General features: G+C 48.9%; 1 protein-coding gene across 8 annotated transcripts in view; it reads right to left on the bottom strand.

Annotated features, from left to right (window-relative positions):
• The window catches only part of TSPAN4 (tetraspanin 4), a 393576-nt gene that overhangs the window by 187701 nt on the left and 191081 nt on the right, over positions 1-14794 (bottom strand). For 3 of the 8 annotated variants that reach the window (XM_027459702.3, XM_072038960.1, XM_005027358.6), the window contains one exon: positions 767-846. The exons of 2 other annotated variants lie outside the window; for them this stretch is intronic. In XM_027459702.3, the coding sequence (XP_027315503.1) occupies positions 767-829 (63 nt within the window). In that variant the 5' untranslated portion in view covers positions 830-846. Of the gene's footprint in view, positions 1-766; positions 1242-1396; positions 1528-14794 lie in introns of those variants that run through there. 3 more of the 8 variants (XM_072038959.1, XM_027459699.3, XM_072038958.1) reach the window with 3 other exon arrangements.

Here is a 14794-nt window from a genome sequence, read left to right as displayed (position 1 = left end):
TCACAGCAGCGAAACACCCGACCGCCCTGCTGCCGACAGCCACCTCGCTTATCAGAACGATGACGTGGAGAGGCACGCCCATAGGTCCCATCGCGGGGTCCTGCTGACACACACGTGCCTTGTAGGGATTTGGTAAGCCCCTACCCCTGAGCTGCAGCCCCATGAGGAGCGAGGCAGACTCTGTGTGTCCCTCCACCCCTCTGAGCCAGGTCTCCAGGAGGGAATGGCAGCATCAAGACCCATCACCAACTGGGACAGAGGTCAGCTGGTGGTGTCAGCTGGAGGTTCCCGATATAGGCACTGATGCCGAGATGTACCGAGCGTGCCATCCCTGATACAGCAGCGGGTGTAAGCACGTGCTAAACTTTAATATCACAAGCAGTCTCAGTGACTTCTCTGGGACCACGTGTGACTTTTGAGGCAAGCAAATATAAAAACGAGAGATTAAAGCAATAAAAGGCATGAGTGGCCCTGACTGTAACAAAGCAATTAAGGCATTTGTGCAATCTACCTCTATAAATGCACTGTCTTGTTTTGTAGCATAGTTTTGAAACAAAACTGAAGAGCAAGAAATGAGAGGGTGAAGAAAACACCCTTGGCAAGTTGTCCACACAAATTAACAAGGCCAAAGAAAGGGCAGCCTAGGCACCATCTTGCCCAGCTTCCAAGCTTAAACTTCCAAGTTTAAAAGCAGCAACAAGTTCTCTTTCCGCCTTAGTAAGCAGACACAGCCGCGACTGTCCCGCAGTTTTGAACGCGTACTCACCCAGAAGAGAAGGTTGAAGACAAACATTAGGTACTTGATACACTGCAGGCAGTTGTGAGCCATGCTGCACCTCTTCAGTTCTAGGAGAAAAATAAACGAGAGATCCAGGTAAAAGACAACGTACTTGTTTCCCTTCGGGGACGTGTACTTAGCCTTGGTGGCCTTGGGGCCCGGGTTGGTGTGGAATCCAAAAAAAGAGTTGCTGGCCGCCCCAAACTGGCCGCCATACATGCTGCTGTAGCGGCGGAAGGCGCCATTTGGGAAACTGTAATCCTTGCTGTCCAGGGAAGGGCTCCTGTGGTACGTCGACTCATCGGTGCTGGACCTGCGCATGGTGCCTTCGGCTGGTCCCAGCGGCTGCTGCTCTGGCGACCGGCGGCGGCGGCGGCGCGGGTGGCAGGTTGGCGCTCTCCTTGCCTCCTCCTTGCTCCGAATCCCCTATTGCTTTGCACCAGCTGTTCTTTTGTCTGCCATCCTGTCAAGGAGTTAGGCGGGCTGTACGGCAGCAAAGTTGGGCGAACTGCAGCCGCGACTCGGGGAGCGCGCCTGGTGCGCGAGTCACCATCCCCTCCGTGCCCCCGGCCCCCCCCCGCTACCGGAGCAGCACCCCGAGACGCAGCGATACTCTACCCAAAGCCCCGACTTTTACAAAAAAGCAGGCGGGGGCTCGCCGGGCTGGCGGGCGCCAGGCGGGAGCCCGGCTCCTCATGCCGCGCAGCGCCACGGGCAGGGCGGGCAGGGGGTGGGCAGGGGGTGGGCAGGGAGCGGGGACCCCCGGCCGGCCGCCCCCGGCTCCCCCCGGCCCCTGGCAGCCGAGCGAGCCGCAGCCCAGCGCCGCCCCTCGCCTCACGGCTCGGCCCCCGCCCCGCCTCCCCCGCTGCCCCCGCCCCGAGCCCCGCGGGGAGGCTCCGGGCCCGGCTTGGCCGAGCCCCAGCAGCTCGGACAGAGCCCCCCGAGCCCACCCGGAGCCCCCCGGCCCCCAGCCCGAGCCCCCCTGGGGGCTGCGCCCTGCTCGCCCCCGGGGCCGGGCCCCCTGTGCAGGGCCCGAGGCAGGTGCGGGCAGCGGGGTCATGAAGGAATTAGGAGGAATGAAAGGAGCTGGGGGTACCGCAGGCTGGGTGCTTCACCCCCGCACGCTGCCCCCTAGTTGCGTTAATTTATGAGCCGGGTTAATTATTTGCCTTCGTTTCCAACAAGCTGCAGGAGCTCCATGGGGGCACAACGAGGCTCGGCCCTCCCGGCCCGCCTGCTCCGCAAACTTCCCCTGGCAGCTGCTCTCTGGGCTAGCAAAGAGGTGGCAGCCACCCCCCTGCAGCTCACGGCGAGAGCTCAGCAGTCCCCAGAACTCGGCCCGTGCTAGGAGTGGAAGCATCCGTAAAGCCCAGGCCTGCGCTGAGGTGACGAGTTTCTAAATGCTGCTCTAAATTACAAACAACAAACATCAGCAAGCAGCGGGGCTCCTTCAGGCTGACGCAGAAAAACACGAGGAAGGTGTGCAAAGCTGACCTCCCCAGCTGCCAGTGTTCTTCTTTCTGACCCTACTATCAACAGCTGATCAGAAACAGAGTTTTTGGAAAAAAACATGTTTTTTCCAAACCCAGCTGCTTCCTTCCCTGTTACACCTCCACAGCTTCCCCTCCTCCTTCCCCATGTTGCGCAATGCCTCTGGGCCCAAAACCAACAGGTATTTCCATACCGCTTTGGCTCAGGCTTTTGCTTTAGCCATTGAACATCACTTCCTATTTCTGCTCCATGATCTCACTTTCACGATTACGCATGCAACACCATCCATCCCCTTCAGGTCACACAGAGTGCAGCCACTAAGTCACCTCCTCGTTAAGTTAGCCTTCATTAGTCCTTTAACAGTTGCACTGGCTTTCCCTCTACCGATGCTTCTCGTCACTGCCTTCAAAACTCTGCACCTGCTCCATCCTCCCGATGAAACAGCCCACCATGAGCCTCAGAAGCCTGTCCGTGAGCATCTCAAAAACTCTACGAAGTGATCCATGAAATAAATACAAATAAATAAATAAAACAAATCCTGCTAGAAATGATTCAACATCTTATGTTGATAGAGGGTAGGTGTCTGGCAGCTCCTCCCATTCTGCCACAGAGGTGTCCCTGCTGGAGCAGGGGGGAGCAGGTGGGCCCAGAGCTCCCTTCCCACCTCAGCCATCCCGTGGCTGTGTGAAGAAAGCCAGATGTTCTAGAGGTTTCCTTAGCTACCACAACCTCAAGATCTTTTGACATTCAGAGCTGTACCTGCAACTCCTTTAAAGATTCATTGATGCCTCCAACAAAACTTTGAAAAATATTCTAGTCAGAAGCAATTTCACTTATAGAGCAGACTTCAGGGTTCTTTTTCATTTCCTTTCTCTCTTTTTTTTTTTCCTTTTCTTTATAAATAAGGAAATTTGCATGGAAAAAAAGAAAAAAAAAAAGGATCTTCAGTACTTAATAGCTCATCTCCTTCTGCTCACATGCCACCTGAAGTCATGATCTTTGGTTTATGGCATAATTAGTTGCCATGGAAATAACATAATCAGACACTGGGAGAAAATATTTGGGGTATGATTTACAATGCTCTTTATTTAAACCTGCTCAAAAGTTACTTTTGCAGAACCCTGACTGCTTTCTACCTGCTCTCATCTGCATAACAGTTCTCATCATCTCTGCTGTGTTCAGACACACTGGTACTGCTGCACACACTGCGCACACAGAGCATTTCTTGCTCCATGCTTGAGCGGCTGCACGTTCCTACAGCAAGGGCAGCGGACAGGCATGCAGGAGAGCTGGTGTCAAGTCAAACCAAACAAAAAAAACTCTCTTTAAAATCCGACTTGGGGTTGGGTCCCAAAATCCTGTGTACCAGAGCCCCTTTGCCATTTGTGCTTTCTGCACTTCTGTCAGCCTGTTCTTTGCTAATGATCTTTTTTTTTTTCCCCAACAGCACAAGTTTTAAGTAAGGAGGTTCCCTGTAACCCCGGCAAACTCTGCCTACTCCCAAGTCCTGGACAGAGAGGATCACTGCTTCAGAGGAAAGACAAGCAGTGCCGGCCGCTGAACTCTTGAGAAGCAGCAGCCCTGTTCCTCTGCCAATGTCTTCAGTAATAAAGGATGAAGGACCAGAAATAAAGAATGTGCCTGACACCCTGTACAAGATGAGTTGCCGCCCAAAGAAAACCTTTATCAGGACCTGTCTTTGTGGTGTCAGCAGGTCTTAGCAGCACAAATGCAATTTATGTGCTAGTTTTCCTAAAATCAGGTTACATTCTCTAACCTGAGAAATCAGCTGACGTTCAAAGAAATGCCACTTCAAACACACGCTTGGTACTCAGGATCTTTCTGTCAAGTATAAAGCAATCAGTCAGACGCAGAAATCTTTAAACTACACACAGCTCTGATTGCTTGTGAAAGTAGGTATTTTAAAGCAGAAGCAAACAAAACAAAACAATGACTTAGGAAAACTGAAAGATTCATAAATGCTCCCCACCAAGTGTCTGCTTTTCAACATCTCCATGGATTTTTCCCTGAAAATTAAAAACGGACTCTGTTCTTGTCTTGCACCCTTAAAAACAGGGCTAGGGCTTTGTGAGCATGAAGAGAAGTTGCTGTAAATTGCAGCTGCCTTTCCAGAGCTAGGAAGGCCTAGCAACATTTGTTGGCCTCCCAGAGCTCCACGTGCTCAGCACTTCTGAGAATCAGGTCCCGGAGAGCCCATTTCTGCGAGGTACTCAACCACCAACTTCTGTTGCATTGAGATATTCACGTAGTGAAGTAGTCAGCACACACTTAAATACTTTTATAAGCAGGACTGCACATAAGCATGAGGAATGCAGTGTTTCAAAGGCTGCAGCTGGAGCCGGACTCAGCATACAGCTGCTGTCCCAGCAGCAATCACGCCTTGAGCACACAGCTCTGAGGCTGATGTTCTCAAACCTACCGGTGGAGCTGGCTGGGAAATGCCTTCAGCCACAAGCAAAGTTGGTTCAGATGGTCTGAGACAGGGTAGGGAGCTCTCAAACCAGCAGCTCAGTCAACAGATGTGAGCAAGCATGCTGAGACTCGAGGGCAGGCTGGAGAAGTCATCTCTGCTGCTGGCATTGCTGGGTCTTGCTGGCATCTTTCTCTTCGCAGCCAAAAGACCTCAGTTTGCTCCTAGCTCCCTTAGGCTCCTTCCAAAATCCTACCTTAACGATAAATAAACTTCTGTTTCCAAAAAGGACCGAAAATAAAATCCCTTAGGAAGCAACAGATTTCCTTTTCATCTTGAAGAAAAACACTAACTTCTTGGAATAAGCAAAAGGACGTTATTTTTTATGTCACAGAAGTTCTGTCACACCAACTCAGGAGGCGTTTCTTACAGTGCAAGCTGTGCTGGAGAGAGTTTAAAATTAAAACTGAAATATTAAAGAGCCTCCAGCAAATTAAAAGAGTATTTGAAAGAAAAGAATAAACAAGAACGCTAGGTGATGATTAAATGTTAATGTTAAAATGGAACGGACCTGTGCAAAGAAAATGCAACCGGCCATATTTAGATATTATGTTATCAGCTATTATCCCTTTTCCTTGATGTTGTAAAGAATCACAGGGCTTTTATCATCCCACCTACTATCAGTAAACAGCAGTGGATCTCTTATCGGTGACATCTCTGTATCCATTCAAGCAAAAAGAGAAGAGCTTCTGCTGTCAAAAAAAGAAAGAATTACAGGCAGGAGCACAAGCTTTAGCTTTCTCCTTTGCCATTCTCAGCTCTCACAGCACTCCTGACGTCAGACATATCTTCAAATATATTTTTCGAACAGATAACACAAACAGGTAAACAATTTAAAACAAAAGGCAAGGATTTACTCCTAAATGATAGCTTAGCGAGCATAATGGTGGTAATACATTGACTAAAGATGCTCTTTTGGAAGAGAAAGTATCATCTGCACTGGAATGCATCTATCTGTATTTGTGTGTTCACCTCCCCTGTAGTTTCAGGCAGCAGAGGTGTGATGCCTTTTTTGCAAAACCTACCTAAATTCAGCTACTGAAGGTAATGCAGAGGCCCTAATCCAGCAAATTCGAGCTAAAATAACGCAAAACTCATCCCTATTGATTAAGGCACTCGCTGGTACTTAACTGTAATCATGGTGCTTTGTTTGGACAGAACTAAGGACCTCTCTTAGAGCTTTAATGATAAGGAGTGAAGGATATTAAATGGCTGAATTTAGGGGCTCTCACTGAAAAGGTACCTCCAAGGTATCTGTTTAGACCTAAAAGTCATCACCCGCTCTGCACGCTGGTTAAGATTCAGGATTTAATCAAAACCAAATCCATGCCTAAATCGCACCTGAGTTTTTGTGCTCAGCGTTTCCTACTGGTCTGCAGAAGGCTTTCAGATACTCCTGCCCTGTACAGAAAGCTTGGCACAGGTCTGCAAAATTTAATCCTGCTAAACCTAAGCCTTGGCATATGTTAAACTGCTAAAACGCAAGGTCAACCTCTGCTGCGGTCTGACCTCTATGCCGTTTGTTTACCGCATTACGCTTATGGGGATTTTGACGAAGGCAGATTTCTACTTTACAGAATGATTTCTGCATCAGATCGCTGAGTAGCCAGCTGAAAAGGTGCTTGTTCCTGGTGGTTTTCAGAAAAGGCAGGGAGCACAGGAAAGACAACCCAGACTCCTCAGTGCCTGCATTCTGCCCCCTGCCTTCAGACGGCATTTCTCACTTGATAGGGAAACAGGACCTGCTTGGAAACTCTTATTTTACACTTATCTCCAAGTATCTCAATACTAAGTTTCTCAATAGTTCTGGTATTATTAATGATGATGGCCTAAAATAGTGCATAATTATGAGCCTATTAAACTTTAATTAAGCTGTTTTATAGCCTTTTACAAGTGTCACCCAAGCCTATCCTGAAGGATAAACTGTGTTTTAATTTCTATTTGTTACATTTACCCTGTGGAAAGAGATTCATTATAGTAAAAGCTAATTATTATTTCTGGGACTACTCCCAAACACTCCACAGACACTCCAAAGCCCAGACAGCACCTCTCCCAAGAAGCAAGATGCTGAACGATTTTTGGCCGCGGCAGTGAACGAGACCACCCAGGAGACAGCTGTACCTCCGCCTGCCTCAACCAGCACATGGCACGGGGAGCCGGATCCTGGTCTTGCTGTGAGTTACGTTTTCTTATGCAGGTTCCATTTTCTTAGGCAAGGCAGGGGCAGAAGGGTTGAATCCACCGCTGAGGGGCAGGGCTTCCTTCCCGAGCTGTAAGATGCTATGGGAACGACAGGACAGGTGTAACAGGGCATGGGACCTCCAGGTCCCAGAGGGAGAAGCGTGCCAGCTCCAGGGAGCAGACAGCGCCTTTCTTGTTTCACAAAACTACCACGGAAGAGCTGCAACACAAACGTAGCCCTTTTACAGAGAAAACCCAACCCAACCCATCACCTTTTCTATAAGGAGCTGCTGCGACAACAGCTATTAGTCCTCACCTGTCCTGTGCTGCTACCTCCGACAGCAGACTCGAGGAGAAGGGAACCAAGCTGGAGCTGGCCTCGGCGAGACAGAGGCACAAATCGGGTTTTCCCACACGGAGTACGTTACAGACCCTGCAAACTCGTGTCTGGTGCAGCTGGAAGCTGACAGCTTCAGATGAGAGGAATTTATCATTATTATTTTAGTAGGAGAGCAGCTCGCTGATTGCAGCTTGACAACTTGAGTTAATTACTTGATGAAGGGTCTGCTGCACACTGCCTGGCTCCACATCTGTGGACGACGGCACAATCAGCAGAATGAAATCCATACTTAAAAGGTCTTTGGTCTTTTTAATCCTAGGCTACAAATCACAACATCCACATAACAAAACCTGCAGATCAGAGGAATTACACAAGAGGTTCCCCTTTCCCCAGCCCTCAGGACAGCTTGCTCTCCGCTGCTCACTGAAGCTCATAAACACCCAGACCTGACTTCAAAAGCAGCCTCTTTTCCTCCTGGAGGCCCAGCGGTTCTCCGTAATAAGATAACTGGTTTGAGCTCGACCTGCCGATGTTCCCTTACGGCTGCTTTCCCAGCAGGGAAACACCAACTCGCAGGTTCTCCTCTGTTCCTGCCGACCACCAGGTGGGATTTAGCCACCTTGTCAAAGAGATGATGTCAGGAGTGCCTGGCCCTACCTGTGAGAGCGGTGCACAGAGCCCACGCGCTATTTTACACCCGAGTTAGCAAAAAGTGAAGGCTCTTTACTAAGCAGCCAGCTAAAATAATACGTACTGCTGTAAGGTCCCAAGCTCCTGAGAAGTACAAACAACAGGGCAGGCTGCTGGGAAGGGAGTGGGAACAAGAAGAGGACGGTGCTGGTAGAGCTGCAGCCTCATCCAAGCAGCAGTGCCTGCAGAAATGGAGCCGGCACTCTGCCAGGCTGCACCTGTAATTACACGGTGTCGCTGTAAATCTCTCTGTGGCCTTGCTTCTTAGTGTAGAGGGGAAAAAAAGCCTGTTCTTTTTGCTCTGCCTTCCACATCCACAGTCTGCACTTCCCAGGGCACTGCCTTCTTCCTTCTCTCGTTTTACTTATCACCTAGGAAAATGAGCTGCAGTTGTAGGTGCTCCCTAAAAACAAATCCAAGCTGAAAAAAGGAAACTCCAAGAGTCACCAAGGGGGCATGTCTGAAATGTGGTCAATCAGCAGGTGCTGGAGAGCAATCAGGAGAAAGGAGGCCACTTCCTTTAGATGAAGATGACAAAATTTGGAGACGAGCTCTCGTCATCAGCAGCGATGAGCAGAGTGTAAAAGCAGTCATCTCACCTTGGACTCCTGAGTCCTGCAAGGGGCTGCAGAGGCAGGCAGACAACTGTGGGCTGACACAGGAGCCAGTATTTAGTGAGAGACATGCATGGCAAACAGAGAAGGCTGGGTTCAGAAGCTACAAGGCTTTACTAGTTTAATCCTGCTGTGTTTTCATCTCCATCCATCCCCACACATACCCTGGTGCTGGCGTGTGTCTGCGCTCCTCCAGCACGAACGTTTCAGTCCGGGATCCCTGCTCCTCCACACTTCTCCAATACCACAGAAGTGCATGTGGGGTTTTAGGACTATTTCCTCCTGGTTTAAGAGGAGCTCAAATGAATCACCTTCTGCAGCTTTGCCATGATTTTTAAGCTTATTTTTGACCATTTTAGATGAAGAGCTTAGGGATATGGTTTAGTGGGGACTGTTAGCGTTAGGTCAGAGGTTGGACTCGATGATCTTGAGGTCTCTTCCAACCTAGAAATTCTGTGTTTCTGTGATTCTGAGCTCCGACAGCAGAGAGACTCCAGTGAGAGCCACGCTGAATTCTGCCTTCACTGGGACCTTATTGAAAGTCCTGGGATGAACCAGGACAGCACAGGTGCCTTGCACAGTTTAAAAGCAAAACACTCTGTTGCAGTAATGTTTGATTATTTAGGGGACCTCAAAGATGATTTTTTATTACACTCTAAACAAAAAAACACTTTCCATGTTGACAGTAACTCCCATAACACAGTTTTCAAAACAAAACAACCCCAAAATCCAATAGACTGCACCCAGGATGGCAATCCCTCAAAATTAGAAGCAGCTTGTTGGCATTTTTCCCAGGGAAAAGAAAAGGGAAAAAAAGTGCACACAGACCTTTTGTACTTTTCACAGATCAGCGAAGCTCTGGGGTTTATCCACTCAGCCAGAGGCCAGCACAGGCTGGGCATTGCAGTGCACGAACATCACGGCACCAGGAGTTTGTTTCCCTGAATGACTGCGCTCACACGACAAAATCAGCGAGCAGCATGGCTGTCTCTAATCGGTGAGCAGCCTCACCCCTCCCACCCAAGACAGAGACCTGAACTTGAGGGCTGCCTGTGCCATCTCCCTGCTCCCAGGACAGAGTTATTAGGATATAATAAGCCAGCTCCTCAAACTAGGTTGATGAAACTCGAGGAATCAATCTCCTTGGTCATTCGCCAGCCAGTTGTGAATAAACCCCTGCGACAGCAGCAACGTTAGCCAGGATTTTGGTGTAGGACCAGGTTACAGCAGGTCCTAATCTCAAACTCGCCACTGATCCTACAATGATGAAGGCTGCAGCCTGGTTTGAAGCAGTAAGATCTGCGTTGATTCTGCAGGAGCAGGGCAGGAAAGATGCTGTGCCACACATACCCTTACGCGCTCTTTGAAGAGGTATCTGAATGCTGTCCAAAAATTAATTACATGGCATGACGAGCGCTGACAACTAGCTAACTAGGCTGCTTGATGGCTGGGATTTTAAATAGGGATCCTTCAAGGGGGAAACTCTGGAACAGGCAGCGCTGTCATAACAGCCTGAGCTGTCACAGAAGCATACCACCGAGACAGTGCGGCAGGCTCCAAGACCACAGCTGCAAGGGGAACAAAAGGTGCTGAGGGAAAAGGACCCGCTTAACCACATCTGCATCCCGCAGCCATGCTCAGGACATCCCCCTGCCCGGAGGGCTGGGACGGAGGAGGATGTCAGGCATCTCCTGACTCCATTCACCCCAGTGAGGCAGCGCGGGAAGCCAGTGCCAGCAGCGGCTCTTGGAAATCCGTGTTTCACTCTCAGCCCATACCTCCTTTTGGAAAGAAAACAGCGAAGGCTTCTGCTCCTGCAGTTATCCTCCTTCAGGCAAAGGGAAGGGACGAAGAAGCACCGACTACAGGATAAAAAACACCCAGAGAGTGACTTGACAGCGAGTAAATCTGCATGTTGTAGTGATCATGGCAACAGCTTCTGGCATCGCAGGAGAAGAAACAAAACTCATTAGACAACAAATAAACTATGACCTTGGATTTACAAGGCAGACTTTTAACGTAGCCAATTACTTCAAACGTAATGACAACTAGGAGTCTCACCTTACCATCTGCACATCACCTCTGAGAGGCCTGGGTTTTATCGGTGTAGGGTTCTTGATGAAAAAGGGTCGGGGAACACCATGAATAGGGAAGACTGGGTTCAGTGGAAGCTGGGTGCCGGCTTCTCTGCTGTCCCTGTGCAAACCACCCGTCTCTTCACAAGTCCAGGCAAACACGTTTCAGCACAAAATTGTTGTTTCAAGTGTTTGCTTTGCACTTTGCTATTCCTGTCTGCCTCTGTTACCTGCATTAGTTAGTGGTTTCTTTGCTCTGACTGGATGATTCCCTGTGCCTTTAGGTTTCAAGATGCTTCTGCACATATTCCCAGTACATACGTCTGTGGTGAACGCACATATCAATGAGCATGTGCCAGCACGTGCACCTTCACAGGAAATCAGTCTGAAGAACTCCAGTGACACCTCTGAGAAATGGCTTCCTTCACTTTTTTTTGTTAAGTTCTAAAAGGAACTGTTTGTTCTTGGCTTGGACTTTGTCGGGGCTGAGCTGGGACCTGCCAGCATGGCTTCTTTAGAAATGGGGAGCAAACCTCTACCCAGATAGGTGCACTGAAGCAGTGCTGTAACATCATATGCTGATGAAACGAAGCCCTCGGAGGCTCGTGCTCCTCAGTCACGAGTCAGATGTCGAAAGCAAGACACCCAGCCACTGCCAAACAGCTGCACTACGAGGAAACCAAAAGCAGTGCTTGGGTTTACACAAACCAAGAACCCAGATGACCATCTAAAAACTGCACCCTGGGAGCTGCTTCCATCGCCCCTTTTCCTGGAGCAGGGCCGGGGCTCAGCACCCGCAGAGGAACCTCCGGGGCACAGGGTCAGCCTCCCTCTCACTCCTCCAGCTCAGGGCACAGTTGGCTCCCTTCTTTCTCCAGGCGAGCAGCCAGGAAGGGCCAGGAGTCACTTCATGCTCTTATTTGCCACCTGCCAAGACACGTACCCAAGGCAGCTGCATTCGAGAAACCAGGTTTTTAGATTTGTTTTTCCTTTCAGACAAAGGGGGAGCAGGACAGGACGCTGCTGCCGGCTGCATGTTTTGTTAGAGCCTCCCACTGCTGCCGAATGCTCTCATTTATTCTGTACCAGGCTGTTCCTCATGGCCCTGTTTTATGTTTTTCACGGTGTTTTTGGAAGACACAGGGTCTGAACGAAGGCTGCCCAGGACAGAGGCACAGTGCAGCGCTGCACCGAAATTTCTGCTCCCCTAAAGCAGATGAGAGGAGGCAGCACAGCTCCCCGGGGTGGGGACCCACGCAGCCATGGCAATGAGAAAGCTTCAGCTTCCACTGGGATTTATCGGCTCAGCTAGTGTTTATTCCAAAATTCAAATGTGCTTTTCCTTATCCCTGTGGGGGACGATCCAGCACCCACTGAAGCCAGTAGGAGGTCTGCCGATGAGTCTGAAGAGCACAGAGGCAAATATTTTTGCGAATCCTTATCATCTGAAGCGTAATCTAAAGCCATCTCCCTGTAGATGCGACACAGCTAACTAGCAGATGTTGGCAGCTACCTTCCTGACAGCTGCCCTTCTGCGCGGAGCCTGCACACTTGGAGAAACTCCAGGTGCCTCCTGATGTGCCGAACTAGATGATTAGATCTGGCCTTTTGCTAGGAAAGGAGGATGACAATCAGTCCATCTTGCAGATAAACCCCAGGAAGGACTAAGGCTCTGACCCCAGAACTGCAGGGGTTAGCAGGACGAAGCCAGAAGCCGTTTCCATTCCAGCCCTGCCCCACACCTCTGGCGCTGGGTAGCCCAGCAGTCCCTGTGCTCCTGTTTTGCGCCCCAGACCTTCTTCAGGCCATCTCTCACCACGTGTCTATCCACTGCTCGCAGCTCCCGGAGGTTTCCAAGGACCAGGGCAGCTCTGCCGGGGCTGGACGTGCTCCATGACAGCAGCAGTGACGGCATCATGCACTGAGGGAGGACCCAACGCCAACCTGAGCACGAGCACAGGGAGCTGACGCGGGCCCAGCAATGCATAAAGCATCCTAGGATGCTTTTTAATGACATCGGTGAGTACCACAGAAGAACTTCCCTGAGCAAGAGGTCAACTTCCCTGCTAATTATAACATTATATCACCGGCTAGTCTTCACTGAAGTGCTTTTTGCTTTTACTTCAAGAGCTATTACACGTGGCTGGTCACTCCAATGTTATTTGCTCTGTGCTCAATCATTACACTGGCTGGATGAAAACTCACTTCAACCAGAACAGCGTGTATTACAACTGATGTATTGACTCGATTCCTCTGAGACAGGTCTGCAAATGGAAATGGAGGTCTGCCACGTCCCCCGTAATCTCAGCATTGTCCTAAAATAGTTCACTAGCAGATAGGGTAAGTCAGGGAACAGAAATTGGGAAATTCAGTACTGACAGGTGATGATAGTGAGAAGGGAGGCATGCTGTCATTACACAGGAAATATTTCAGCTTTGCTTAAAAAAAATAAAAAATCCCATTTTAAATTCCAAAAGGAGCCGCTAGCCATACAGTAGAGCCAAGAATTTAATTGGATTTCTGCATTTCCTAAACACACGGTTTCTCCATGGTGGTAACCACTGCATTCCCATAACACCGATGCAAAACTACAGCCTTGGACCCATTTGTTGAAGGTCTGAGTAAATTCTTTGCTCTCCTGTGCTCCTTTCACAGCAGAGAGCTCACCCAAGCCCTGTTCTTCCTTCCCTTTCCCAACAGCCTCCCTCTTAACTTATTCAAGCGTGCAAGAGAAGGGAACAAGCTGTTTTTCAGCCCTGTGACAAGTTTCCACAAAGGAAGAGCTCGCTTTTTATAGCTGACAGATATCTAGGCTGAAACGATGGAAGCAAACACCTTTGAAACCAACCACCCAAATGTTAATAATCAAGTTTAGGGGCTCCGCTAGTTATTTCAGCCAAAGCCAATGAATCCTTTTCCAACGAGTACATGTGGAAGCACAATGCAGTGCAGGGGCTGCAGCACAAACTAACATTCGCTAACAAGCCAGCGTTTTCAAAAGGCCAAGGAAAGCTCTGCCACAGGGATACAACAAAATATAAGGACATGTCAGGTGGATTCTGTTAGCAGATGTTATAGCAAGTAAAGTATATATGAAATATATATCAATAAATGTACCCTTCAGCTCCTCTTTTTTTTCCTCCGCCTTTGCTACTGACACTTCTATTATAAATCAATATATTTTTTGCTCCCAGAAAGATTTTGTTCCATCTATCTTATCAAGACGTACTTAATAAATCATATTTGACAGCATAAATCATATCTTATCACAAATGAGACTTAGAGGAACTACTCTCCAAGTGTAGTTGATTAGCATATGCAATAAAGAAGTCACCACATATATTAAAATTCACGCCTGTAATATTTTAACATGTATGGTAGCAAACCTAAGAACCACAACTAGACCCACTTACTGCATCTTTACATACTGTGTGTATATGCATGTATGTATGTGTATACATGTATTGCCCTAATCCTCATCACCATTTTTCCAGGCAGATACAAAACCTCAAAGCCTGAATAGCCTCACAGTGCCCGAGGCGTGCACCTTGCTGTACAGGTACGAAATGGGAGTCAGTTGGTTTCACAAACACACCGCACGTTTTGGCAGCATACTCAGGCTTTCACTAACGAAGGCAAACTTCTGACTGCGCAGCAAAATGGAGCATGCACAGTTCAGAGATCTGAATCCTACCACTGTTTTAACATGTTTTACTTAAGTGCAAAATGTAGTGGAACTTCCTTGTGTTTGTTTAGATTTTACACCTAAGCTGGATCCTTCTCTTCAGACCCCAATCTGTAATCCTGGAACAAAAAGGGCCAGGCCAGCCCCAAGGTTCCGGCTGTCCTCATTTACCAGAGAAGTTGAGACTGTCTTTTTAATAGTCTGTTGAAATCCTCTTCAAGAAGGACGCGATGCCAATGGATTGGACTCACTTGATCCAAAGCCCAAGAACAAAAGAGCATCATCATTAAATGCTCTTACGCTTTAATGTCTTTATTTCCTCTGTGACCTGCACAGGAGCTCTGAACGACAGGTCTCTCCCAAAGGATCGCTGGGGAGAGACCTGCTCTGTCCTCTACCACATATGTACATATGTACCACATGTGTACCCTGCTACAAGCCACAAAAGC

Source organism: Anas platyrhynchos, chromosome 5, assembly GCF_047663525.1.
Source record: "Anas platyrhynchos isolate ZD024472 breed Pekin duck chromosome 5, IASCAAS_PekinDuck_T2T, whole genome shotgun sequence".
Classification (NCBI taxonomy): Eukaryota; Metazoa; Chordata; class Aves; order Anseriformes; family Anatidae; genus Anas; species Anas platyrhynchos.
This window is presented reverse-complemented; position numbering and strand designations above follow the sequence as displayed.